The sequence below is a fragment of the Trypanosoma brucei genome, chromosome 9 (assembly GCF_000210295.1).
Source record: "Trypanosoma brucei gambiense DAL972 chromosome 9, complete sequence".
In the NCBI taxonomy this organism is placed as follows: domain Eukaryota; phylum Euglenozoa; class Kinetoplastea; order Trypanosomatida; family Trypanosomatidae; genus Trypanosoma; species Trypanosoma brucei.
In genome coordinates, this window is record NC_026742.1 from 217,694 (window position 1) to 245,113 (window position 27,420).

Genomic DNA, 27,420 nt, shown 5'->3' on the forward strand with positions numbered 1-27,420 from the left:
GTCAAAACAACAAACAAGCATACACACCAAAACATGAACAATCAAACGAGTACATAAAAGTATATATATATGCCTGCCCACGTTTGTACTTACGGCTGATTAAACGTATATAAGTAGATACAAACACACACACGTACATATACATATATGTAGTAGTTGGAACATTCATTTCATATTCATATGCACGTGTATGATTTGCTCACCCCGGTTTCCACCTCCCTGTTTTTTTTTTCCTTCCCTAGTGCTTACTTAACTCGCACACACACTCTCTTTCCACTCCACAGCCCCTCCTATAATCAGAAACAAAAGAAAGGAAAAGAAAAGCAAAACAGTTCATATCCGTTCAGACAGTCATCAGGATGGGTTATGGGCACAGAGAGCTAACTGAGCCTTTACTCGAGCACGACGGTACACAGACATTAGGGCAGACAAAAGGAAAACCAGAATAGAATATAAACACACATTTCACGCCTTCGTGTATAACGCCAGTGGTAGCCGCCGTAACAAACGCTGAAGCAGCAGCTCGTGGAGCATCACGCGCCGAAGTGCCGTCACATCCTCTTGCGTGAAGGTTAAAGCGACGCCGTTGACAACACACCACGCCACGTGACACACAAAAACACCACAATCAGACGAATTCTGCTGTTGAGGTGCGACATCAAACCAACCATTTGTCGCGTCGTAACCGCAGCCGCTTCCAACTGGTGTGGCTACAGTCAACCTTCGTTGATCAGCAGCACCATTCACACGCGGTTGATAGCCTCTTTCAGCCTTAACGGTATGATTGCTATTAGCATCGTCACTATCACACAAAATACGCCGCGCTTCCTCAAATGTGTGGTGAAGCGCCCCAAGCACAGTACTTCCTTGTGGCGCAGGGGCATTTCCGTACAGCAAACTGTCGTAATATGTCCATCTATTTCGTTCCCAATCAAGTACGGCAAGTGTCCAGTGCGACTGCCACAAGTTGACAGGCACAAGCACAATGCGGGTGGTACCCGATTGCAAGATATGCCGACGCCTTTTCAGCCAACGGAGGACACCACTGTTTTGCTCAAGAGTTGGGAATCCGCCCGACGAGGGGTTCAAACCGGCATTTCCTATTCGCATCTCTTGCTGTACTTTGGCATAGAAATGGGTCCCCATAGACACCGCAGCTTCACAGCCAGCCCTCACATTATACTCGTCACAAATTAGTCCCAGGTAGGCGTTGATAATTTGGTCGTTTAACCACACGCCTGGTGCCAATGTCGACAACTGCCGGTACGTTATTGCTATTCCGCTCTTGAGTGACACAGCAACCCTCTCCTGCTCACCAAAGTTCTGAGATCGCGAGCTGTCCCATTTGCCCGTCGTTAGAGTTGTCTCAAAAACAGCTCTATCATCCTCGTCCTCGGCAAGCTCACATATATATGCAGCCTTTCCACATTCGATGTGGCGACGTATGCCATGTGAAAGCGCCTTTGTCGCAACTAAACTTTTCGAACTTGGTTCCACTTTGGCGACAAGAGCGCGCATGACATACGACTCCAGAGCTCGTTGAGCCATATGATTAAAGAAATTTATGCGCTTTCTTGCCTCTACCTCAACAGCACTCCTCACAAAGTCGCCCAGTACGATCTCATAAATGTAACGCACCTTCCTGTCGGCATCTGTGTCAACGGCGCGCAAAAGAGTTTCGTTACTGTCGTAAAGAGCGCTGTACTGCTGCGGCCAGCGTGGGTAAAGGTGTTGGCGTTTTTCCTCTGCATCCATTGTGGCCGAAGTGATGCTGCCTCCCTTGCTGTCACCACGGAGTTTCCCTTCGACGTCACGAAGGCAAGCGGCAAGTTTATCACCCCTTTTGTCGCGGATGCACGGACCAACATCCGCACCGTAGTTTTCGGCAGCATCACGGCACTGCCGCTTAAAGCTCGCCGCGGCTGCGCTCATGTGTTGTTCTCTCACCTGTTTAGGCCTTTTCGGTGCCTCCTTTCCCGATGTGGGAAGAAGTTGATCGTTAGTGCGCTCCATTATAAACCGGCCCCCACGGTCGTGCACCGGCTCACACATCAGAGACATTGGCTTTTCCCACTCAGAGAGGTACGGTGATGTGAACCGCTGCCGCACATGACCAACAGAGTGGGTGCTCAGCTGCTCAACGGAATAGTGCTCGCTGCCCTCTATTTGTGCATCGGGAAGGCGATATGTTGCCCTCGCAGCAGGCTGTGAGATCTTCAGCTTTTGCCATTGCCGTTCCTTTTCACTCTCTGTGGTGATTTCCTGGGAATTATTGGGTGTAGTCCACGCAGCATCGCGTTCCAGTGGCGATAGTGAGTCGTCTGCCACGCTCACCGAGAGCGGAGTGTCCCGTTTATCCTCTGACAAGATGCACCGGAGCAAGCTTTCCATTCCTTTTGCGATAACACTCGTTCCCATATGCCTGCTACTTTTTCCTTTCAGTCGTTTATGGGCACAAAGATGCCCAGATGGATATACATCACCAGCAGCGTCGTTAGCAGTGGCACGGGATTGCTGCTGAGGTGGGGGCGAAGGAGTAACGCTTCTGCTGCCCGCTTCATTTGCCGGTCGCTGGCCCAGCGGAGGCGTGCAGGGATTCGTTCCAGCCTCACACGTCTCTTCTGAAGTTGTCGGGGCCCTGCGTGAGCGGTGTAAAGATGGCAATATCCATCCAGCGGCATTTAAAAGGATATCTGCCATTTTATGGTCACAAAATATGTCAGATAACGAAAAGGTAAATAAATAAATAAATAGCCGCTTCTACACCGTTTCCACAATTTGCACTACTACTTCGACCTGTGCTATCAGTTTCCGCAATGTTGAGGAGACTGCTACCCCACAGATGACCTACCGAACGGAAAGAAGTGGTGGAGAAATAAAGATGAACGAAACGTTTTAAATGAATCCCAAAATGCGGCACCACCACATGTAGCAATAATTGAGGCATATGTGTTCAACCCCCTCCTCCCTTCCCCCTGCGGAGATTTACTCTGGTGAACTGAAAATAACAAATGAGACAAACACAGGGGAGTATCAAAAACATGGGTGGCAACAGGCACTTATCTCCCTTTTCCTTCGCTTTGGGGTCCCATGCACGCATTCACGCTAAACAACAAAAACACCTACCCTACGCGTATACATATACAAAAAAAAGAAAAGCGAGTATGAGGGGTGCGGCGACTGACTGCGCCACCAGCGCACTGCCATTGCCACGGAAGTGTTTAAGAGAATGGAGCTTAATAAATTTTGCGGAAGAGCGAAGTAGGAACTATCGCGACCCACTCGCACTAAGCTCTTCGCTGTTACTCCCCTTTCCGACACCTTCGCTTGCCGCTTGGCGTTAAAATTCTCCGTATACAGAAGACCCAAACCACATTCCGATTTCCCTCTCTCTCTCTCTCTCTCGTACTCATGTCGATTCACAGATATGTTTCCCTCACTTCAAAAACGGAAAACCTTTTAGATTGAAGGTGCAACGTACAATCAGACTAGTTAAACGCTTATTCTTCATGACGGTAACAGTAATGATAACAATAGTTTCTCGGACAATCAGGAGGTTTGCGATATATATATATATATATATATATATATATCCCTCCATAAACATAAAGCAAACTATGAAATAAAAAGTGAAAAGTAAATGGAGGGAATAGCAAAAGCAACCTGCACCCACTCCCTCACTAATGTTAAGTTGCATCATCGAGCAATATGACACATCACCTTGCCCTTCTTTTCCCTCCCTTTTAGTAACCTGTGAAGTGAAGTTGCGGTCCGTCAAACTTTTCCCCCCCACCCATCACATTCATCCCTTACGCGACAACAAGGGCTAAAAAGCAAAAAGGGAACTATAGCTAAAATCTGGCTACCTCCACATTTGCACAGACACAAACACACACGTGCACACGCACACATTGGGTAACACGCAACCGAGAAAACGGCATAAAAAGAAATAACTCAGTACATAAAAAACCACAAGTGACATAAAGCAAACAATCAAAATTACAAATACACAGGTGCATATCACACGGGTGTATCCGCGTATGTTGCCCTTATATTCAACACAATGCGCGTCAACAATCCTCTTGTCTCATGCAGGAAGCGGCACTGGTGTGTAAACATATCTGCCCCATACTCCCTCCTCAGTAAACGAGCGTGAGGAGGAATGGTCAATACATCTCGGATGAACACACATCAGCGTCCCCCACATATGCCTCGACAGAGGAGCACAAGTTTTTAAGTGTATGTAAACTATTGCGTACATCACTTTACAGTTTCAAACAGTCAAGTGTATCACATGAGCGCACCATTCGAGAAACCCCTCATCCCTCACTTGCCCTAAAGGGCATAAAGAATTGTGAAGGATGAAGAACTAGCAGACAGTAAGAAACGCACAGAGAGAAGTTTTGCGACCACCTCAACGTCATGTTTGCCGCATTTATAACAAGCACCATTGGATACAGCAGATCACACCTTCACTGCCAACCAATGCGCCGTGTGATGCAATGCGTTTGTATGTATGTGCACTTATGTAAGGGAAAAGAAGGAACATAATAAAAAGTTGCAAAGAGAGAACATATGTCGCCCGTCACATCCAGGTGTTGCAGGAGGTCGGTACCACCCACTACAGGAAAACGAAGAGAACATTGGCATAAAACATGGCAACGGTAAAAGTCAAACAAACAAACAAACAAAAAGAAAAGAAAAATAAAAATAAAAGGCGATCGACCAAAAGTACCCTTTCCCCACCATAACTCGTCCTTGTGGCAATCCTCTGGACAGGGCTGACTAGCGCACGTCGCATGCCGACAAGAGATAAGAAGGGTGAAGGATCTGGGAGGGAAGAAAGTAAGAAAGAAAGTAAAAAAAAAAAAAGAAAGGCCGTTGTGAGGATGTAGAAAAACTCAGGTATCACAGTTGCGGACACATTTTCATCTTGTTTTCACAGTACCAACTGTGACAGCGCCTGCACATCAGTCCACCTTCAGCCACTGCTTTGCATCAATTGACAACTCCTGTGCATTCTTCAACGCTTGGCAATAGCGGCAAACCACAGGCAAGTGCCGCCGCCTCAAAGTCTGTTTCTCTCCATGGACTTTCAATTTGTCCACTCCGCACCGCCTCAGCTGCCCAATGACCCAGCAGAAAATACCTGTGCTGGAGCAGCTCCACCACAGTAGGCCGCTTTGCTGGCACGCGCGAGAGGCAGCGGCGCAGCATTCCGCGACACTCTTCTGATAGTTGCTGGGGAAGTGGAACGTCGTGAAAGTTGTCCTCAACGTAGTTTTTGATGTTATTCATCCACATACGGCTCAGTTCAGCACCCGCCAATCGTTTGCGCGACTGACCTGTGTTCCCTGGATACAGATCCTCATACAGAGCACCGCGCGGCGTCGCAAGCTCAATAAATGTCATCGCAAACGCGTAGACGTCGCTGGCAGGCGTCAGTACTCCACTTCCCATGCTTTCAGGCGCAAGATGCGGCACACTACCCAGAAGGTGTGACACGTCTTCCTTTTCGCTCAACAAAACTGATCGTATACGACCATAGTGACCCAACTTGACGAGAATTTTGCTCTTACGATGGTACACATCAGCGGAGGAGTGGATACTGCCATCTCCCGTTCTTTGTTGACCACAAACAAGAACAGGTGTGGGGTGCCCTCTAGAACTGAGCAGACCCCTCGCTTCCACTTCTCCTCCACTCCTGATGTATGCTGTGGTACTATTCTCTGCAATGCTACCACACTCGGCGAAGGACAGAGCATGTGGAAAGGCATGTGTACTGCTAACAGAACCATCTTTAGCAACCTTCCCCCCTTTAAACAACCCGTTGGTGCCGAAATTAGTGCCTTCCACACTGGAATTGGAAGATGGAATAGAAACCACCTCACCGTCAATGTATGAGCAATCCTGGATGAGGTGCTTCACTTCATCGTCTACCCAATGACTGCAGCCGCTATCGCAGTCATCACACTCTGTTCGAGCACGATTTGCCACAATGCTGACAGCCCTTTCCCCCCGCCGTAGTATTGGATCCGTTCGCTGGCTCCCATACGGCTCATTTTTTGCACCACCGACAGACCTGTGGTGGACTGTGGGCGTCCTCTGCCTGAAGCTACGGCCAGTCGCCCTCTCCGCAGCGTTTCGTCCTTCGCAGTGCCCGGCACTTCCTTCTGCACGCGATGCGCTAGGTTCGGTGCCAGTGAGGAAGTGGGTGGCATCGGTAGTGGTGCTTATCAGCGCACGGGAAACTGCGCGTGATGACGCCTTATCGAGACGCCCAGCGGGAATGTCAGAAATGTATGCCGGGTACGCAGTACCGTACACGCGGCTAATCGGGTTACTAATGAATATATTCTTGGCACATAGGTCACCGTGAGGTATGTCTGCTTCATGAAGGACAGCCAATGCAAGGAGCACCTCACGCATATATGCTCGCACCGTGAGTTCATGCATATAGGCTTTACCAAATTTATCTGGAACCTCTTTCAGTAGAACATCACGAAGCGTCCCGTACTTCGCGTACTCCATGTAAACACGTAGCTTAGCATTCTTTTGAGGCAGATCGACGCTAAGTGCAGGGTTTTTCAACAAAACAAGAGGATCAGCACAAAAAGGCAACGTCCTTGATGCCGCTTCAGCGCAACTAGTAGATACACCACCGCTTCCCTTATCCGAGTTATCTGGTACTCGCTCAACCAAAAACACCTTCAGCAACCGGTTGTTGGATTTCAAGTGACAGAGGTGTTCTGCTTCCTTTACCAGCTGCTCAGAAGTGGCCCAACTGAGATTTTTCATGGAATACTCTTTGCATGCAATAAGATATTTCATGTGATGATCACTCCCTTCATCAGTACGGTCCCCCTTTTCTCCCGCACCCTTCCACAAACTTCTGGGCACCGTACACACCGTCATATCTGCGAGTGTTACATCGCTAAACATGCCCCGTCCCACCTGCCGTTCCAAAGCCCTCATGTGATACATTGTTAGCCTATTTGGCTCTCTTGCCACCGCAACGGTCAACTCACTTGTTTTCCTCATTAACCCATTACCATTTTGTATTCCCTTTTCATCCCCAGCTCTCGGATGGATCGAGCTGCGATGCTTCTCAATACGGGCTGGTTCATCAATCGGGGCGCTGTAGCGTCGGCAGCCTTCTTCCAGTTGCTTGTTGTACCACTCACACAAGGAAGAGGAAGGAGAGTAAGGAAGCACAACACTGTCATCCTCTTCTTCCTCTAATCGCCTCACACCCTTATGCGCCCCGCTCCTCCTGCAGCAAACCCCAACAGCCCACCCTCCATCATGGCTCTTCGTGGTGGAAGTGTTGCACCCCATCACGATCAACCTACCTTCTCTACCTATATATATATATATATATATATATATATATGTGTGTGTGTGTGTGTGCGTGTTTATATTTATGTAAAAACCTTTTTTTTCCTGGTACCTTCGTGGGGCCGCAGAGTGGTCACAGAACAATCCGCTCCCTTCTGCCCACTCGCGTATGGTTGAAAGGGGTTCACGGTTACTGCCTCGCGGTATTCCTTCCGCGCCGGGGAATTTTTTTTTTTCTGTTGGGTAAGTTCCCAACCACGACTTTAATAGTTTACCTCACGTGGCCCCTTCTGCGACTCCGAAGTTACTTTTAATTGGGCAACCAGGTACGAGGCAAGAGATTAAATCAAGAAAAGAGTGGAAATGGTAAGAAAATTACGTAAATGAGCGGAGACTGGTAATATTTTTAAGCACCATCGAGCCCAGGGCCAAAACGAATAAAACCGTAACTGAGGTGAAGAAGAAAATCCAGCAAATATTTGGATGAATGAGAACTTTCTTTGTCCTCTCCTCCACTGCCCCAAGCGTCCTGCCCGTACAAATTACATGTCGAGATGCACACCGGACAAACAGGATATAAAAGAATGGAAATTAAAGCATTCAGGTATGTGAAAATAAAATAATGAAAAGTAAAAAGGTGAGAAATACTCTAACAGTGCAAAGGAGCTTCCACCACAAAGAAGTCTGTAAATGCATCTGAATGCCTAAATGATGCAAGGAAAGCAACGTAAGTAAATGTTAATAATAATAATAAACAAGGAAACGAATTTCACACACAAAAAAAAATAACAGAAAATCAATAGAACAAATGACACGACTAGTGGTGACGTGCGATAGTCAGTGCTTTAGCCAAGAAAGGGATAAGTGTGACCACGAATGCAACCGTGTCGCATCATATCTCGCCCTCACTTCATGTACCACATTTTCTATGTTAAGTGTTGCTACAAGCTACTGCATTTATCGCTCCCTCACGTCTTCCTCTTGTTGGATAGAACTTAACACAAGTGACAGCAAGCATTCTTGCTGACCTGCTGCCGTGTCATCGTCGCCGGGCCCTTCAGATGCAGTAGCTGCACCGGTTCCATCACATGAAGCGTTCCGCAACACTGTAAGTGCTTTAGTCCTCATGTTGCACCAATGCGCTTCGTTTTGTTCTCGCTGCTGGCGCCGGTTTACAAGCACATTGCTCGTGACACGGGCTTTCTCGCGCATCTCCTCGCAGATTACATGCGAGTACCACTTATAGATACTCCGGGTGCTGTTATGATTAAGTGAGATGTTATCGAACTTCCATTCTTTTGCAAGACATTGTAAGGTAGCTGGAGTGTCAAGCGTCTGTAGGAGCGACAACGATTGAACCGCGGCAGCAAACCCAGCCCCCGACTCTTCTCTCCTTTCGACCGCGCGACTAACAAGGTACTGCACAACTTCAGAAAAATCTCTCGACGTAAAAGGTAAAGGAGATCCAAGAGGTGCTTGCACATTCAACCGTTCTGTACCGTTCCCTGTACAATTTATAAATTCCCTTGCAACCCTAACGGTAAGAGAGAGAGCTTCTCCCAGTCGCCGCTTCCGCTTCAGTTGAATTCCATGTTTCGCGATAACAGGCAATGTTTCAACAAGTCTTTCCGCATGCACTACCGCTGCTGCACGCTCAAGGCGGGACCTGAGCTCAGACAGCTTTGTGGTGACTCGATAGTAAAACCCGTCGACGACATGAGGATTGAACCACGAATTAATGACATACTGTTTCCATAACGACGCCAGCAGTAGCTTCCGTGCCATAAACTGTGATTCCCGTAACCGATACGCCGACATGGCTTGCATTCGCTCTGCTTCATGTCTGTAATATGAAGGAGCAGAGGCCTCAGGGTTGGCGGCAACGGATAAAGGTAAGGGGAGATGATACACGGTAGGTGCGGTATCAGTGCCTTTGCGTCCAGCAAGTGGCACCTCCTCACGGTGCAGTTGTGTTAATAAGTGGTGCTGTGACGCAGCTGTAGAACGGCGCAACTGACGGTATTGGGTGTGCATAATCGTGGCCGCCTCCTCAAGCCGCAGCAACGCGCCCTTTATAGAATCATCAATGCCCCGACTGCCATGGTTCATGTGCCACCACTCACCACTTTCTTTTTTCCTTGCCTTCCAGAGTTACGCCGCACACCCGCACACAGGGAACGGTACGTGAAATTTTTCTTTAGTACGGTTGTGAAGCCTGCTCTTTTTCCTCACACCCTTGTAAAGTGAAAGGCGTGAGGAGTGATGCAATTTAAAACTCTCTAACCTCAGAGACTCAACCTGCACACGGTGTTCCTGGTGGAGAAATTGCTATTTATCTACATATATATATGTATATATTGTGAGTAAACAGGTTCGATATGGTAGAGATATGGCGTATTTAAAGGGGGGAAATACAAGAAAACAGCAGCTTCCACCAAGGGAGGGAAATGATAATCAATTTCTTTCAGTAAAAGTCGGTCAGTTCATCAGGATTTGAGGAACCTCATCGAGTAAGGGGGACAACAAACCTTCCCGGTAACCTTTTTTCTTAATTTTTTTCTCTTGGCTTGTTAAATGGAGTCGCTACGCTCGTTCAGGAAGAAAATAACATGACAACGATCATTAAGTGTTTAAGAAAAAATAGTAACGGTACAGCGTACGCGAAACACTAAATATTTATGCACTCATCCAAAAACCGTGAAGGGTCGAAGACCAAGGTCAAGGGGCACCAGACCTCAGTTAAAAAAAAGAGGAGTACAGTAAGGTCCAAAAATGAATGCTGATACATGCAGCTCGCCTCCTCACAAACACATGCGGCGGGTGCCAAAACGAAAAGGATAAAATAAGCACATCAGATGTATCCATAAAATGGAATGCGTATGGATGGTGTGTATTTGTCTGTTTGCTTACGATTTTACTTGTCGAAGCCAGATATATTCACTTGTGTATGTGCGTGCAAAGGAATGGGGTAAATGCTGTGCATACAGCCATAATGTCCCTCTTTACTCCTCTCCACACTAAACGTAAACGGCTACTGAGCCGTATCCGCCATTTGCCACACCACCTGTGATCATCACTCCGCACACGCGGCATGTGATACACATGATGTTAATTCATGTGCATTTCATTCCCTACGTACGGGGCTCCTTCGCTCCTCTACGTCCTTCCCCACATGTGCGGCGTCATTCCATCCAGCCGTCTCCAGAGCACCTACAGGAGCGACTGCCGCTTCCCCGGATGCCGGTGATGGGGGGACACCCCCGTGGGTATCGGCAGCACCAGCGCTCACCGATGGTCTTCGCCCCCTGCACTTATAGACCACCACCTGTGCTATAACGATTAAGTCTGTAGTTAGTTGGATGCCGCTACACACGAGGAACGGAACAGGTTGTTCGTACACAATAAAGTAAACCAGTTTGATAATGTCCCCAACGACCCACGTAACCAGGAGAATTAAGGAAAGGCCTTCCGTACACTTGCGGCGATGATTGCGCAGGATTTGCGGCACCAGCAGCATCGCTTCAAAAATAAGTGCTGTGTACCCAACAACCTGTGGCGCATCCTTCCACGCAGGAATCATGATCAGATAGTACAACAGTGTGGTCATAAACATCCCAAGGCCCATCATGACACAACGACGTGTGAAGGCACTGGGTGTGTGGGACAGAACACTTTCCTCCAAGCGAACGATATGATGGTCCAACCAGTGCAACGGTCCCTGCAAGAATGGAACCCGATCTGCTACAGTAGCGTAGCTGGAGGAATCATCCGGGGAAATCTGTGGTGGTTGCAACTCACTTTGGTCAATACAGATCGTCTCATCAACAGTTTTGCCCACGTGTGACCCATTTTCCACAGATCCTACTGGTGCGTCGATACCAATCACAGAACACTGACGAATGCATAACAGACGAACAAGCAGCACCATGTGCACGGCCACTGCAACGGCAGACTGGAAGAGCAGCGGAAGCGCATAAGGATTACCCATAAAATATAAAATTCTGATATCATTGCTGACAAGCAATATGACAGAAACTAGTGGAGAGTACCCATCTATTATTCCCGTTTTGTTCATTTCGTATAACTGAACGAGGTAACCAATGTGTGGCCCAAAAATCATTCCAATGGAAAATAGCAGTGACACCAGTTCCTTCGATGAGACCGTATTTGTTGTGTTCTCATCCGCTTTTGGAGTACTTGTGGAGGTGGGGGAGGGGCCTCCGTCCAGGGAAGCATAGGCTTGAAGCGCTAATAGTAAGATGAGTGCCGATGCGATGCGAAGGAAGGAGCGAAAACGTTCAGAAAACGTTGGTGTTGTTTCCATGGAAGCTACTCCCCTTCTCGATAGACGCCTTATCTTTTGTTTGAACAAGTGTACACACGCCCCTATATACCAAGCGTTATTACGGCGCTGTATCACCACCAAGCCAATGAGTAATCTTCTTCCTGCTACAGCTTCTAGTGTCCTCACTAAGGTATGAAGAGGAGATGGTTCCGACGTGTAGGGAAGGGAATAAACACATAATTAGTCACAGTTTAGTTGCTTAGTTGGTTTAAAGCTCGCACCATATTCCCTACCAACCCCTACGCCTGGTTTGTAGAAGTAAATAGTGAGGAGCAAAATCTACCAACCCTAAAATTGTTGAGCATGCAATGGCGAAAGTCGTACCATGCCTTATTTCATTTGTCGTTTCGTCTCTGTAAAAGATGCCACTGCGGGGGTCACCGCCGAGTTCTCGATTTCGGTGTGGTATCGCCTCCCCCAATGCTTTCGATAAACCAAAGCCCCCTCAGTGCAGAGCAGCCGCAGACCTCCCCTTATTTCCTCCAGTTGACTCTGCTACAGAAACCAATTCTAACGAATGCACAACCTTCTTTCCGAGGGGTATGAGACGCTCAATCGTCTCAGCAACAGCAGCACGTGACTTTGATGTTTTCACTGCTCCTAACACGCCCGGTTCCCCGCATCCCCTTGCTTTATCACAGTCTGTACGCTGGTCGCCAACGCTCGCACTAACATTACCAACAGTGGCACTGGCACGACCCATAGACTCCAGAAGGATTTGTAAGCGTTCCACGCACTCATACATGCGGAGTTCCACAGTAGAGCGAGCACCCTCTTTCGTTCGCAGCACACCCCACAGCACGGCGTACACCTGAGCGATTATGCCGCACTGCTGAAACAACAACATATGCTCGACAGAAGTTTGGGAAACGAAAAAAGAAGAAATGTCCTCGCGGTGCTTGCGTTCCATGCCGGCAAGAGCTGACGCGCTATCGATCAACAAGGCGTGAAGAACCGCCAAGGTATTGGGTGAAGACACTGCCGTGTCCTCCTCGGAAAGATTTGAGAGTAGCTGAACTGAACGGATAAGTAGTTCAAAATCCTCTCTATCGTACAGAAGCACATCTGTGCCCTCGCGTTCCATCTTCCGTTTGTGTGAAACGTGAATTTGGTGTATAGCGGACAAAGCGATGCCACTTACTGCCCCGGTTGAGAGCATTTCGATTACCCTCATTGCCGCCTCTGTGGGAATAACGGCGGACACCCCATCGCCTTTCCTGTCAACATCTGAGCCAGTGCGCATGTCACAGTGCACGTCTGTAATTGCGGCTGCGTTAGCCAACTCTCGCTCACTTAAGTCTTTCCGGGTGGATGTTAGTGCGGCAAAGGCAGTCACAGCATTTGCAAGCAAGTCTTGCTGTAGCTGTTTCTCCTCCAGAAGTCCCGCCGCTCCCAAACCCGTCAGGCTGATACCCACCAATCTCACTACCTCCACTATACTTCGCACGCAATCCTTGCCACCATTTGCAGCACTCGCATCGGATTTTGAAATCTGGTGCAACACCTCGTACACCATCGGTAGGTTGCTACCGCAGGTTGTCAGATTCTTCAGAGACATCCATGCCTTTTGCAAGGGTGGCAAGTAGGACAACACCGCAGACCGTTGGGAGCGCGAAGCTGTGGGGAAGTGCAAACAACCACCACTCTGCTCCGCAGAAGTATCACAAATGGCGCTACTGTCGTGCGGCTCCCTGTTCCTTTCTTCGCCGTATCTGTTGTCATTACACAAGTCAATTTTATCAGGCCGCGTACCAAGCAGAATCAGTCTCGACAGCCAAAACAAATAGTACACCACTGCCTTAACGGTCATGTAATCCGCCTCCTCGTATCGGTAGCTCACTCCCGTGGCATTATCCCCAGCAGAACTAATAAGCAACCGAGCAACCGCCCCCAGTGCCGCATCTAGTGTCGTTCGCTGCTCAGTACTGAGCAGGCACTCCGTCACTCCATTCTTCACTGCATCGTAGCGGTTCATCCCATATACTTCCTCCATGATGGCAAGCAAAGTGGTACTGAGAATGGATTCACCACCTGCTGAAACCGCCCGACGTGCGCCGTCACGCGAAAGGCAAACAAGGTTTAGTACGGCAAGTGCAGCCCACGCCCGTCCCCGTGGACTGAGGTAGCGGTATTTTGTAAGCGTACCTAGCGCCAATTCTACAGCCCCCTGTTCAACTAGTGAGTCTGACGTGTCGGCATCACCGAGGCTCTCATCTCCTTGGGATGAACAATACGAAGCACCGCTCGCCAGTTGGCACATATTGGCAACACAACGACAACATCCCTCACAGATGGTCGCATCATCCAAGTGTGATTGCATCAAGTGCAGCACTAAATGTGGTGCTCCGTTACCCGAACCACCACTGACTCCATCTTGCTCGGTGTAGATACCGCTCTTGGTCGCGTTAAATGACGCAATCGATGCCGTAACATCATCCGTCACGTCCAAGTCTAGCAACCGCTGGAGTGCAGCGCGGGTTAGCGTTGCGTCGCCGGACTCGTGGTGCTCCGCCAGAACTTGGAGTGTTTGGGCTAATGTGGCCCTCGGATGTTGAAGTATCCGTCCACCTGTGTCCATGAACAGTTCTCTGCTCTCTGCTAAGCTAATCCATCGCATGAAGGAGCGCCGTAACATAACTGTAGCACTGATAACCTTCAACTTACAATATTTCAAGGTGTCCTGTGGCACCACCGTGAGGATGTTCTTTCCTTTTTTCCTCTTGCAAAGATGGCAGCAAATGCCTAAACAAAATGTCTGGTCAGGTGTTGAAGGGACACAGAAGAATGCGATGACAGTAAAAGAATTGAAGAATAGAACGTGCCAAAGGGGGTAATAAAGTTGAATATGAAGTATTAAAGAACACAAATTCAGAAACCGGGGCAATGCAGAATCCCCTGCACCTCGGCACGCAGCCATCCGTGGGGTCATCACCGTTAACTCCCAGCGGCCATAACACCAACCTTTCGAGCCTGACCACTCCCAGCCTCCCAGTACTCAACGCTTACCGCCTTTCTTCGTGCCACTGAGTGAACCCTTTCGTGCATTTTCCTTTGCGCCTGCAGCCTTACCGAATTTTCCACTGCTGTTGTACCCCCCAGGGCGGAACTTCCGTTTGGTTACGCCCCCTTTCTTCGTGATGACGTTGCGGTACGAGAGTTTACGAGGAGTCGAGCGGCTCTCTTTAATTTTCATACTGCGAATTTGATTGTATGTTTTACTCTTCCGCTTCTTAGGAATAAACGGTTTACCACGTTCCTTTGCTGTCCGGCGGAGTTGGTTGTTGCTGCGTCCCATTGGCGCAAGCTCTCCGCCGTAAGTGGCACTTTGGGTAAAGGGAATACTTTCAGCGAAAAAAAAAAACAAAAAGAAAAGGCATGTGGAAGGGTGAGAGGAGGAAAAAATATTGCCATGGGCGTGTGCATAAACATATCGCATGTTTTTTTTGTGTGTGTGTGTGGGGGGGAAATAAGACAAAATAAATTCCACCTCCTGGTCGAAAAACAAAAGAGGTTACATGAGACTGCGCGCTAACGCAACAGCGGAGAAGGAAAAAAAACACTAGTAAGACAGTCAACAGAAACCGTCAACAATCATAAGCAAAGCAAAATGAAAACTGCAATAGGTTGAAAAGGGAGGCACGTTTGTAAACAGCTTCCTTCTCCACCGAAGAATGAGTTCAAATACGTCATACATAAGAGAGTAAGTAAAACTGCGTTAAATTCAAGAGCTTAAAAAAAAAAACATCTCCTCAAGAGGTACAGGAAGATATGTAAGGAGAAGAATTATGAAGCAGCGGAAACGAAGCGGTTTTGACCACGTTTCCGGGCCGTATAATTACTCGCTGATCTTTATTGTTAGTACGGAAGGGAACAAAGAAGGAAGTAGAAACGCTGCTCGTAATGTCCTATTTTTATTCTACCATATGCAAGGGAAGATCGTCCAACGGAAAGGGTTTACAGGAGATGAATTTCATTCCACTCAAAGCACCTGCGTCCGTTTCGCTGTCGTCTTCTTCCATGTATTCGGACAGTTCAATTTCCTCAACATCTCCATCATATTCTCCCCTAGAGCCTCTTTTCCCCATGCGACGCTTTTTCTCCAGTGTCTCTGGATAACATGCTTCATCACTAGAAAATCTTCTCACGATCCGCTCACTGTATGACCTAATTGAAGCGGCTGCTGCCCAGAACGAGGGGTAAAGGCGGCGGGCGACGCGTCGTAGCACACCAGTAGGAATCCAATCCAGTTTCACATCGAAATACTGCGTGGCAAATGTCCTGGTAGAGTTGTGGGAACAAAACTCCACCTGTACATTATTTAAGGGCATTGGTTCTTCAGAAATAGTCCACGTCGAGCAGGGGTTAATACCTCCTTCCGAGGTGACAGTGGGAGGCACAAACGTCACAATCTAATTAAACCCCTCCCACGAATATTTTATGTATATAGTTGTCTGAGCGCTTGCGCCACCGCCCGTTAATGTTAACTCTCTACAGGGTATTCCTGTTGTTTCCCGTAGTTTTTTTTTTCTTGACCAGCTCCTAAATCCTCTTCAGTGACGCGTCGAACTGAGTCCCAAGAAACACAGACGCACCCCACAATAAAAATAATTCTAAGGGAAAGAAGAAAAGGTGGACTAGGGTAATTTTACATGATGTTATTGGGACAACTTTTGTCAATCAAAGCAATATTTAGAAAACAAAAACAAAAACAACCGTACATGCATGTGCATGCTACTTTTGTACGCAACTTTCCTTCCCCTCCCCACACACATTCCCCAACACCTAAGGTCAAAGCACCACAGCGAATGGGAGGTGTCATGTCTGGGAAGGAGGTCCTCCCCAACGGAGGGGAGAAGAAGAAGGGGGAAAAGAGTTCCATGAGAGCAGAAAAGAAAACAAAGAAACTGAACGGCGTCCCATAGGCATGTGCGACGCCTCATCACAGCGTGTCTCTGTGTGTGTGTGTGTGTGTGTGTGTGTGTGAAGGGAGGGGCAAAAATGGAAGAACAATCACAAAGTCCATACACAAGGGCAGCCAATGTTTCTTCATTCCAACAGGAAACCACCAAGAAACCCGTTCGACTGCTCACGTAAAAAATTGTTTTTTAAAAAAATCAAAAAGCATTAAAAGGGAGGAAAACACACACCCTAAACACGTCCCTGCGTGCGGTTTACTCCATGGCCTTCCCACATATTTTCCTTCGTTCCTCTTGTCTTCATCTGCCCCATTTCCTTCCAACCACTCCACACACGGAATCACGGAATGTCTCCACACCAACAGAGAAAAGAGGAGAGAATCAGAAAAAACGACAAAAAGATGTTTAGGACACCATCAAGGTAACACAATAACCCCCAAAAGTAACTCACCAATACTTATGTGACTCTTTCATTCTCATTTTTTCCCTCTTAAAGGGGCATTCCTCAGGCAGCATAGTGAACACCGACTGCGATGACAACGATCCCTGCACGACTGAGCATCCTTGCTCTGTGGTTCTCTTGATGTTTCGCCCATGTTCGCCCTCGTCCTCGTCATCTTCCTCCTCTTCGTCATCTGAGTTCACGATGAAGCCAGAAAGGCTCGTATCTGAATCATCATCAGCTGCCATCAGCCGTTCCTCAGTGGATGTGGATGAGCGCAAGCTTGTGGTGTCGCTGTCCATTCCCATCTCGCGGCAACACACCTTACAGTAGCCGATTTCCGACTCATACTTTGGCCCGCCACAAGCCTCATGGCGCAGAACGTTGCACCGAACGCACTGGAACAGCGAGCCACCTTCTCCACACTCAGCGCAAACCACCTCGATTGCTCCGTTAGTTTGTGAAGCCTTCACCGCTTCTTCCACCGATAACACAAAAACAGAGCCAGATGTACCACTGTTATGAGGGGGCGAATCGTATGGAGTTACCAAATCCACGATTTCGCAGTCACCGTGACGCCTCGTTTCGTCATCGTCGTTTGTTTTACCATTTAGTGTTCCTCCTTCTGCGTACTGCGTCTGAGTTCCGTTTCGACTTGTGGCGGAAGGAGAATCATGACATTGCTCAGTGGCAGAACTCTGCACATGGTGTAATCGCCTCACATGAGCCTCATCGCCATCACCGGCTACGCCAGTTCCATTTCTGTTCTCGTAACTTTCAACAGCGCTAGCGGCAATGGTGCCGGAGGCGGCATCGACTGACGCTAGTGCGAGAAGTTTTTCACCCATTTGACGCACAGCGTCCTTCATGGAGGAATGCCTCTCGTAGGACCTGTCGAATTTCATCTGCTCCCTATTAAGAAGGCGAAGGAGGATCCTTTCTCCTTTACTAAGTTTTATGCATGTATTTTGTTGAAACAAATTCGACAGAAACTTATCAATATCAGCGGGGACCTCCCGGCGCCACGGGGCCGGTTCCAACAACCTCAGGGAGCCCTCCTGAGCTTCAGCACCGCCGTCATCGGCTTCACCTTCCTCTCTCTTCCTCTTCTTTTTCTTCCTCCTACCTTCCTCCTCGAAATTGCTGTCGCATTCCTTGAATGCTTCAGCCGCTTCTTCTCGGTTAAATTGTTTGAGAAACGATGGTGGGAAGGCGCGCTTAAGTGCGGGAAGAACTCCTTCCAACCACCGAAAGGCACCCTCATGGTCTTGCGAATTACGCGGTGTTTCACAACTTCCACCGCTTACAACGTAGAGATGGTAAACACTCGCGACGGCACGCCACTGTTTAGGTGTCAGTTCTAACAAATCACCCATATTTATATAGATATCTATGTATGTTTATCTATTTACTCTTTTAAAAAAAAAATCTGTTAACTTTGTAATGTGTGATGTTTCCCCCCTCAACTTTTTTTTTCGAACGCTTTGCAAAACCGGGACTAAAAGATTATATAAAAAAGCTACACACACGACACGCACACGTCTGCGCGCGCGCAAATGCACAATACGAAAACGTGCTTTATGCGTGTACTTTGCAATGTGTTGCAACTAAAAGGAAAAAAAGAGAGGTAGTATGGGGAAGTACAGAGTGACAAGTAACACAGAAACTAGTATAGATTATACTCAATTGCATCTATGTGCGCAAACACTCGGTACTACCAATACGCAAATATATATATATATATGAGCTGTGACTTCGTTTCTGCAAACAACGAAGTTGTCAGCATGCCATTATACACGACAGATAAAGAAATCAGAGAAAGAAAAGCAGAAATAAGGGTTAACAAATTGTTTGCTTCGCTTTCTCTTCACCGCCCTGTTGAAGTTTTATTAATATAATTATCTTTTTCCACGGGTTTCTCCCCCCCCCAAAAAAAAAAGGAAAAGGGGATTAAAAACACTCCTCCACCGTGGTGCAGCCACCGCACAAAAATATCTCCATCGCACAGCATTGCTTAAGTTGTTAAGAAGAAATTATTTGGTACTCCACAGTAATGAGTGGCCACACGGGGTTTTCATCCTTACATACAGTCTACATTTGCATTTTAGGTTAGCGGAGCACCTAAACTCAGCATTTAAGAGAAGGCTGTTCAAATACGCTTAAGTGTGCATACATGTGTATCGGATTTGCACTCTGTTGAACAAAAAAAAAGGGGTAAAACTCTCGAAAAGACGAAGCAAATGCGGATTTGAAACACAAGTTCTGCAGGCATTATAAAACATTGAGTGTGGTGTTGTGGTTTCGCTCCCTACCACATCCGTCATGTTAGTCGAGCGTACGCTAAAACCCTCAGCAACGCTGGAGGCGTAAATCAGTAAAATAAGTGGAAGAAAATCCAACATGAAGTCCCGGAGAAGAAGCATTGATCGGTAACGAAGATAGAAAGAGAGAGAAAAAAAATGCTTTAGGAAGACAAAAAACAAAAAGAAAAAATAGCCTTCTATTTTCGTTTATTTTTACCGATACGTTTTCTGGCGGTACTTCCAACTCCCGCCACATTCCTTTTTTGAAAAAAAGTCTTATATAGCACAGTATGAATGAGCGACTCGGTTGGTCGGAGGCCCTGGGAAAATGAAGGCAGCGTGGGGGAAACTTTGTTGGAAATAGCGCCCCAAAGGAAGTTTAACAAAAAATAACGCACATGTATTTGGTCGCTTATCCGCAACTGGAAGTCATGCGCGGGAGTTCACACAACCATGTGGTGAGGTTTAACACGTATTAACAAATAAACAAATCCAAGTACCTATTCGTTGATGAGTACACGTAAAGACGATACAGCGGAGCTGACTGACACAAGACGGTACTTGTGACTATTTTTTATAAGCCGAAACATCATTCAAGAGCAAATCTCCACGTTTGTTAGCCAAAGTGCTTCACCCCTCAGCGGCGCCGCCACACGGTGCAATGAGCAACCCCCAACTGGTAGCGACGAACATGATCACGAATAAGAAATGCCTCATCTGTTTCACTGAGAAGATCAAAGTTCGCTCCCAATATTTCCTTCACCAATATTTCACTCGTTGACCCTTCTGCCCTTCCACCAACCCACGTATCCCGCTCCTCTGCCGAACCCTCCCATGAATATGGTGAGGAGATCACGAGGATGCCACCAGAAACGAGCAGCAGCGGCAGCATATCCAACAGCTTGCGAGGGTTGGGAACGCGACAGAGCAGATTCGCAACAAGCACAGCGTCAAAGCGCTCTCCTGAAGGAACACGGTACCATGAAGTTATATCTTCATCATTTGTATCACCATGGTGGACGGGAGGCACAATATGACCTCTGCCATCATCGCCATCCGAGTCAAGAAGATTCATTGCGTCGCCCCGATAGAAACGGCACCGTTGAGGAACCGCCCCATCCGGTAGACATGCAGTGCGCTCCACTGTAATATCACCCTGCAAAGGGGCCTCATATTTGATTGGCTGTATGTTTGGGTTCAACGCGCTTTGCACGACATTTCTCGCCATTTTGATGAATGCCACAGAGTAATCAATCCCGACAACCCGGCTGAAATATTTACTCATCTCCAGAGAGGAAGCACCAACCGCACACCCCAAATCAAGAGCACGTCTTTCCTTTCCATCATTAGCAGGCACAAATTCATGAAACTTGCGAGCGACTCGGATGGGATAATCAAAGCTCTCAGATATCATACGAAGGTTTTGCGCAAAGCTTTCCGATGAGAGGGTGTAGTGAAACTCCATGTATTGCCGCACACTTGCATCACTTTCGTAAACGTTCGCCGGTTTTGAGGGACGACAGAGCGCCCAATGGGGAAACCACTTTCGAAAAAACCCAAACAATTTACGAAGCACCCAAACCCCATCCGTCCAAGATAGGAACTTGTAGCGACAGCGCAGGAAGTGATCAAAAACGTCACGAAAGGCATATGTCGCTGCGGAGGAAACGACAGCCGTAAAAATGACACTACCCATTAAACATTTCGTCTCGGGAGCGGTACATTTGCACAACGCCAGCATAACACAATAAGTTTGGAACCAATGAAAATAAAACTAGGAAATTCAACCTCACTGTACGTGCAGTCAAGGAAGAAAAAGCAGGAAAACTGAGCACGGCATCACATTATTCACAAGTAGACACCGAAAAAAAAAAAGCAGTATAGAATACACGACCCATAAGGCATCATTCAAAGGGGTTGTCAGATTGCTGAAAAAGGGAAATGAAGAGAAAATAATATAACATGGATATACACACAAAACAACAACAACATTAAAAACACCACAAAGGCCGAATCGAACGGCTGCGAGTCCAACTCGCCTACGGGTTTGAAGCCCGCACCCAGCACCAGCTGAGCTCATCGTGGCGCAACTTTTTCTCCCATCATCGGATTGAAATTCCATACTCGTGTCATACAGTCGCGTTTTGGGTGGTGACAAGTAACATTTCTCCTTCTCATTCCTTTAAATCCTTTTTCTTCATCTTTTAGTTGCAAGAAAAAAACAATAGGTTGGAAGAAAACAACAGAAGAGACAATACTTTGGTTGCGTGGAAGTTAGAGTGACTTGTCGAAGAAAAAATAAGCGTACCACTGGCCAATGGCCCTCCGGCGCGTAGCGGATACCACATCCGCAACACATGCTTATGCCAAGGGATCGTTAGCAGTATCAACAATGGAACAGAAGGAAAGCAAATGAGTAGATAAAGTAAAGAAGAAAAAAACAGTGGAGATGCGCCACCTCTGCCAGCTTGCACCTCTAAGGACTATGAAAGAGAAAGAGGGGAAAAGCGTCAGTGTGAAGAGTGGCTAAGCAAAACGCAGCAGAAGTTATAACTGTGAATAAAAATCGTGCCATCACCACCTACGGTGGGCGCTGCATCGATAGACTGAGGAAGAACACTGAGACACGGCACGAGCACGCGGCCGTGATTGAAGAATTAAGGCACCCTCCGTTCTGAAACATATATCTGACACAAGTTTGTTGACTCGAGCCCGGATTTCCGCACCGTCATCAAGCGTCTCCCTCATAAATTGAGCACATTCACAAAGTGATGGGACTGGGCTTACACACAGCCACCGTGTGATACGATTTGGTGGGATTGCCCAATGCTGTGCACATTCTTTTATCTCCTCCTCTTCCTTGTGAAGAAGCCTAAACTCTGCATCGTCAAGTGCTTCCAGCCACTTGTCCATACACCCCTCCAGTTTGGTTGTTGAAGGTCCCACATCCCCAATATGGTTATCATAAGGAACATCTTCACAATCGGTAGTGGTCGCATCACCGTGCTGAGAGCGACGATGCGCATCCACGAGGTTCGCCCGCCAGTGCATGAAAACGGTATGAACGTCACCTGTGATTGTTGTAATGCGATTCGGCGGAGCGGGAGACGGTATGGCCAACGGCACAGCAGAGACATACTCAACAATAAAACACCGCTCCCCGGCACCGGCGAAATAGTTGTGGCTCCAGCTCACCTACGGTAAGGGACTCAACGTGTTGCCACACGCCGTCGCGGTATCGGTTTCCCCGTCAAGGCGATCCTCCAACCACGTGTTGACAGCCGAAACCAACATCTCCATTGCGCAGTGTGCAGCTTCCTCCTCGTCCAGAATGTCCTCGTCGTCCTCGATAAGAGAGGGTAGGTAGACCTTATCGACGCGTGCGCTAGCACTCAGTCTTAATTGTGAATGGATGAAGAAATTGGTGTTCAGGCCGCGTGCTTCTAGCTCTTCGAGCAGTGGCCCGTTGTCGCCAACAGTCTGGAAAGCAATGTCATATTCTTGCATCTGTAAGAAAACCCGCTCTACAAAACACAAGGTCTTCGGCATGTACATCGGTAGCTTCCGATGGCTTTCATGGTCAGTAGTGCTTTGCACAGAAACGATGGGATCGACTGGTGTGTCGTACGCACGCAAGTTGCCTAGCGCTGTGAGGATATGTTCAAGAAGTGAAGTGGTTTGGGCGTTCCCCCGCCGCTCCAGCATATCTCCAGAAACATCGACGCTCCACCAGTGAACGACGTTATGGGGGAGGTAACGCCCATTATCTATTGGTAGAACACTTGGTGTCATGGTGCGACCTAGTAACGCCGCCTCTTCCTCATCGCTGTCACCCAAGCACACGTCCAACAGCACATCTTCTTTTCCCTCGACAATGCGCTTAACAGAGGCTTCCACCGACTTCTCCCACCATGGCATGCGTAAAGAAAAAATGGGGGACTCAAGAAGCAATTTCTTGGCAGTAGGTCGTTCCGCCGGGTCTACTGCCATCATCCTGTCAATGCAATGCAAGAACTCTGCCGAAAGATTTCGTGCCCGCAGTGCCCTTGCCATTAGCTGAACACTTGGTGTGAGAACCCATGGAGGCCACTGAGTTGTGCTTGTCACTCCCTCCTTTGTTTCATTCCCACTCAAGGAGGTATACCGGGTGTACTGTGTGCCACTGATGCGGTCGGTAGCGATGATGTTACCATCCTCTTTGTCCACTCCTACGCTGTGCTCACCACAAATACTCTCCTCGTGGCACCCGCGTCGAGCAGCAAGCTCCCGTATAGAGATTTGAAGCGCCTTGTCGTCTACAAGTGGAATCACCGCCAGTGTTGCCAGCGGTGGGTAGTCACCTCGCGCAACCCAAAGACGTGCTGCAACTGTGGCATTACTTTCGGACTCCGTTGGTGACATAAAGGATGGAATCATACCGTTAAAAGTAACTGTCAACATGCCCTCATCCATTCCTAGACCCCCTCCAGTTAGAAACACGTAGAAAAGCGCAGCTGCACTCCAAATATCAGACGCGTACGAGTACGGGCACCGGTGCCGATATCCCCAATATCGCGCAATTTCCGGCGGTAAGTAGGCGCAAGATCCAACCACTGTACGCTCAGTCTGGGAGTCCGAATCTGTTACCTTAGTTGCAATACCGAAGTCAGCAAGGATCAACTCGACGTTGCTTTCCCAGTTGGTGGGGGAGACCCTGTTGCGGAGGAGTATGTTGGATGGTTTGATGTCTCTGTGCAGTAACCCGTTTCCGTGCAAGCACGCGAGCCCGCTTAGTATCTGTGACATCCAGCATACGAGATGTTCCTCAGCTATGTAAGAGCCATACAGTTTGAGCAGTTCCCCGAAGGTGCCGCCGATCCCCACCTCAACGACCATGTGCACGGAAGTCGGTGCTGCCACTGTGCGAGGAGATGATGTTGGCATACAGTCGGTACCGTATAATGGATCGTGTTCCACAAAAACACCATAAAAACGTTCGAGACGGGGATGTGGAGGAAGCGTGGCAATGACTTGGGCTTCACGTAAAAGGCTGCACAACATGGGGCAGTGGTTTAACACTGCACAACCAACACCACTTGGTGTCTGGTGCAATTCATTCATTACACCTTCACGACCGCAAACACTCGATAGCAGCATGATCGGAGAAGGAAGTTGCGTGAAACTTTTCGCAGCAAAGAAACGAGTGGGCCGTAGACGGCTCTGCAACACGGTCACAGAGCTAAAGCTCCTGGTGCCTAACTTCAAAACAGTGTTAAAAAGGCAATCGATGGAACAACTGCTGTTGAAGATGATACCGTCAATGTCGTCTCCCTCACCCCAATCACCAGTGGCTTCCCCACACGAGGCACAAGCGTGTTGTCCAGACCGAAAACCACTGCTTCCCCCGGATAGCAGGCGATCCACGGGGTACTCGTGCAGTGACGATTTTGAACCCGAGCCCAATAGTGGAAAACGCAACCCCCCATTGGGTCCAACCGTTCGCTTTACGAGATCATCACACCAGGAGAGGGGGACACCATCAAGAATATGCGAGGGGGGGAACAAAATGTTGACAGTCAGATACTCCTCCATGTACAGAAATTGCTACGTGAAGGGGGTAAAGGGAAAAAAAAACGAGAGGTTTCGGTGGTAACGAATTCTTAATAGTGTGGTGTTGTACAATGAGATTAAAAATAGACACCGAAAAAAAAAAAGCAGTATAGAATACACGACCCATAAGGCATCATTCAAAGGGGTTGTCAGATTGCTGAAAAAGGGAAATGAAGAGAAAATAATATAACATGGATATACACACAAAACAACAACAACATTAAAAACACCACAAAGGCCGAATCGAACGGCTGCGAGTCCAACTCGCCTACGGGTTTGAAGCCCGCACCCAGCACCAGCTGAGCTCATCGTGGCGCAACTTTTTCTCCCATCATCGGATTGAAATTCCATACTCGTGTCATACAGTCGCGTTTTGGGTGGTGACAAGTAACATTTCTCCTTCTCATTCCTTTAAATCCTTTTTCTTCATCTTTTAGTTGCAAGAACAGGTTGAGGCATGATAGCGTGTTGTACTGTATCCCACGTTCCGTCTAATGTGAAAAGAACAAATGTAAGAGTGCCTCGCAGAGAACTCATGGCACGGTCATACTCGTTGCCTTTGATGAATCATACATGAGTGTACCCTTTTGTACATTAATTTATTTTTTTTTCTAAGCGGGTATCTCATCCCTCAAGTGAAGTTACTAAAAGTTGCTTGGGTGTGAACTCAGTTTCGAGATGACTGAGAATCCAACTTGGCATACGGTGGCCACGGAGCGATGAGGCACATTCACCATCTGTGGACCCCATCCCTTCAAGAGTTTCGTAGGACTGTATATATGGGTCACTTAAATACGACCTCTACGAAAACAACTTGGACACGGGACAAAACAAAAACAAAGAGCAAAGAAAGAAAGGAAGGAAGAGGAGAACCAAGAGGGAAAAGGAGCGGGTGAATGAAGTGATGAATTGATTGAATTGAAGGATGACAGCAAACACGCAATAATAGTGAGTGCGCCATACAACAAAATGAAGAAATTGAGAAGAGGGATGGTGGGAGGAAAAAAGAAAAGAACGTTTTCATTCAATAGTCAACGAAAAGGCCAACAGAAAATGGAAGGGATTCGGAGTCACTTTTCTCGCACCGCCTCCCATACCGCTGGAACGGTTCAATTACGAAGGCCAGCGGTAACACGAGGAAAAAGCAGGTGGAAAGAAAAACATTTTTGACCGCTCATAGCGCTAAGAAAAAAAAAAAAGTGACCTCTCCAACAAGCTGCAAACCCCCACAACCGACAGGGGTAGTCACTGCAATGCCCTCCCTTCCCCCCCCCAGGAACACGCTTACATTTGCTTTGCTTTTCGTTTCTTTTTGATAGGTATGTCATCGATGCTGTACCTGACGCTATATTTGCACTACTAATACGTATACAAAAATACATACATACTCATTTACTTATAGTTAGTTGCACCATTTTGGCACTTGAAAAGTCACTCCCTCGACCGTTAATGCCAGCACAGAAGGTGCATAATGTATGTGTAAAAGTACCTTATAAAACAAATACGAAAACACGCGCGCGCGAGTAAAGGCAAAGGAGTTAGGGTGCGATGCTGTACGAGGAAGCACCACTCTATTTCTTTAACTTTTTCCTCTAGTTCCCGGAAAGAACAGTGCTCGAATTATTTCCGTGGATAAAGGGCAACGGTACGCCAGAAATTGTACACCTTCAGCTGGTTGTGGAACCGGCTTTCCTCACTGGGATCGTGAGAATGATCCAAAACAAATGTAACCACAAGTCGATCGGTGAATTTCATCTTCATCTGGCCAATGCGCTCCGATGAAATGCCGCAACAGGCAGCCACATCTTCCTTGATGGCTCGCTCCAGAGCCACAGACATATTAGAGAGAGCTTGCGACCAACGTGCCCCGCGGAACCGGATCGTGTGGGTAACGGCCGTTCTCCCGGCAACTGGTTGAAGAGACCGTACGGAAACGTTTGTACCCGATTCACGACGAGAAGTACTGCGGTTATCAAAAGAGAAAATCCTGTCGCCACCACTCCTGGAAGAAACTCTCTCGGTATAGTTGTTGTACACCGCTCCCTGCTTTTCCCCATTCGATCCAGAAAAGGAAGCCTTGCGAGGATTCATGCCATCCGCTGTGAGAGGAGGGGCAACGTGACCTCTGTTTACAGACGCCCGGCGGTTGGCGACCCAATCCGGCATACGATGAACAACCTCTCGTTGGCTATAGTTAACACCGTTCTGTGTTGTCATTTTTCGTCACTTGGGGGCAAACCTTGATGTTAGCTGCACGTGTATGACGACGGAACGTTACACACAGAGTATGAGAGGAAGGGAATAAGAAGGGATATGAGAAGTTACGGAAACACGAACTACAATGGAATTCAACTACTTTCAGCGACCGTGCGACGTGGCAAGCAAAGAAATAATTTAATGAAAGGATACATTAACAAATATGTTGAAATGCAGCAGTTGGCCACCCCGCAATGACGTTTGTAAACCGTCAGAGAGTAACGAGTGTCC

General features: G+C 47.8%; 13 protein-coding genes across 13 annotated transcripts; all 13 read right to left on the reverse strand.

Annotated features, from left to right (window-relative positions):
- Window positions 1–465: 465 nt before the first annotated feature.
- On the reverse strand, window positions 466–2,700 carry TbgDal_IX890 (SUMO1/Ulp2, putative; the record flags this gene model as incomplete). The annotated part of the gene is made up of 1 exon (XM_011777985.1): window positions 466–2,700. One exon carries the CDS (start codon window positions 2,698–2,700, stop codon window positions 466–468), a length of 2,235 nt encoding a protein of 744 aa, XP_011776287.1.
- Window positions 2,701–3,436: 736 nt separating this feature from the next.
- Window positions 3,437–3,700, reverse strand: TbgDal_IX900 (hypothetical protein; the record flags this gene model as incomplete). The annotated part of the gene is made up of 1 exon (XM_011777986.1): window positions 3,437–3,700. One exon carries the CDS (start codon window positions 3,698–3,700, stop codon window positions 3,437–3,439), a length of 264 nt encoding a protein of 87 aa, XP_011776288.1.
- Window positions 3,701–4,998: 1,298 nt separating this feature from the next.
- TbgDal_IX910 (protein kinase, putative) lies at window positions 4,999–7,338 on the reverse strand (the record flags this gene model as incomplete). Its single annotated transcript, XM_011777987.1, has 1 exon — window positions 4,999–7,338. One exon carries the CDS (start codon window positions 7,336–7,338, stop codon window positions 4,999–5,001), a length of 2,340 nt encoding a protein of 779 aa, XP_011776289.1.
- A 957-nt stretch (window positions 7,339–8,295) lies between these two features.
- On the reverse strand, window positions 8,296–9,447 carry TbgDal_IX920 (hypothetical protein, conserved; the record flags this gene model as incomplete). The annotated part of the gene is made up of 1 exon (XM_011777988.1): window positions 8,296–9,447. The coding sequence occupies one exon, from the start codon at window positions 9,445–9,447 to the stop codon at window positions 8,296–8,298; it is 1,152 nt and encodes a 383-aa protein (XP_011776290.1).
- A 1,015-nt stretch (window positions 9,448–10,462) lies between these two features.
- TbgDal_IX930 (hypothetical protein, conserved) lies at window positions 10,463–11,662 on the reverse strand (the record flags this gene model as incomplete). The annotated part of the gene is made up of 1 exon (XM_011777989.1): window positions 10,463–11,662. One exon carries the CDS (start codon window positions 11,660–11,662, stop codon window positions 10,463–10,465), a length of 1,200 nt encoding a protein of 399 aa, XP_011776291.1.
- A 466-nt stretch (window positions 11,663–12,128) lies between these two features.
- Window positions 12,129–14,612, reverse strand: TbgDal_IX940 (hypothetical protein, conserved; the record flags this gene model as incomplete). Its single annotated transcript, XM_011777990.1, has 1 exon — window positions 12,129–14,612. The coding sequence occupies one exon, from the start codon at window positions 14,610–14,612 to the stop codon at window positions 12,129–12,131; it is 2,484 nt and encodes an 827-aa protein (XP_011776292.1).
- Window positions 14,613–14,678: 66 nt separating this feature from the next.
- Window positions 14,679–15,119, reverse strand: TbgDal_IX950 (hypothetical protein, conserved; the record flags this gene model as incomplete). Its single annotated transcript, XM_011777991.1, has 1 exon — window positions 14,679–15,119. One exon carries the CDS (start codon window positions 15,117–15,119, stop codon window positions 14,679–14,681), a length of 441 nt encoding a protein of 146 aa, XP_011776293.1.
- A 475-nt stretch (window positions 15,120–15,594) lies between these two features.
- TbgDal_IX960 (conserved hypothetical protein, unlikely) lies at window positions 15,595–16,011 on the reverse strand (the record flags this gene model as incomplete). Its single annotated transcript, XM_011777992.1, has 1 exon — window positions 15,595–16,011. One exon carries the CDS (start codon window positions 16,009–16,011, stop codon window positions 15,595–15,597), a length of 417 nt encoding a protein of 138 aa, XP_011776294.1.
- Window positions 16,012–16,356: 345 nt separating this feature from the next.
- On the reverse strand, window positions 16,357–16,733 carry TbgDal_IX970 (hypothetical protein, unlikely; the record flags this gene model as incomplete). The annotated part of the gene is given in 2 exon segments (XM_011777993.1): window positions 16,357–16,665; window positions 16,665–16,733. Coding segments are annotated over 2 exon segments (378 nt in total).
- Window positions 16,734–17,046: 313 nt separating this feature from the next.
- TbgDal_IX980 (hypothetical protein, conserved) lies at window positions 17,047–18,417 on the reverse strand (the record flags this gene model as incomplete). Its single annotated transcript, XM_011777994.1, has 1 exon — window positions 17,047–18,417. One exon carries the CDS (start codon window positions 18,415–18,417, stop codon window positions 17,047–17,049), a length of 1,371 nt encoding a protein of 456 aa, XP_011776296.1.
- Window positions 18,418–19,981: 1,564 nt separating this feature from the next.
- On the reverse strand, window positions 19,982–21,085 carry TbgDal_IX990 (hypothetical protein, conserved; the record flags this gene model as incomplete). The annotated part of the gene is made up of 1 exon (XM_011777995.1): window positions 19,982–21,085. The coding sequence occupies one exon, from the start codon at window positions 21,083–21,085 to the stop codon at window positions 19,982–19,984; it is 1,104 nt and encodes a 367-aa protein (XP_011776297.1).
- A 63-nt stretch (window positions 21,086–21,148) lies between these two features.
- TbgDal_IX1000 (conserved hypothetical protein, unlikely) lies at window positions 21,149–21,466 on the reverse strand (the record flags this gene model as incomplete). Its single annotated transcript, XM_011777996.1, has 1 exon — window positions 21,149–21,466. One exon carries the CDS (start codon window positions 21,464–21,466, stop codon window positions 21,149–21,151), a length of 318 nt encoding a protein of 105 aa, XP_011776298.1.
- A 5,087-nt stretch (window positions 21,467–26,553) lies between these two features.
- On the reverse strand, window positions 26,554–27,150 carry TbgDal_IX1020 (hypothetical protein, conserved; the record flags this gene model as incomplete). The annotated part of the gene is made up of 1 exon (XM_011777997.1): window positions 26,554–27,150. The coding sequence occupies one exon, from the start codon at window positions 27,148–27,150 to the stop codon at window positions 26,554–26,556; it is 597 nt and encodes a 198-aa protein (XP_011776299.1).
- Window positions 27,151–27,420: the final 270 nt, after the last annotated feature.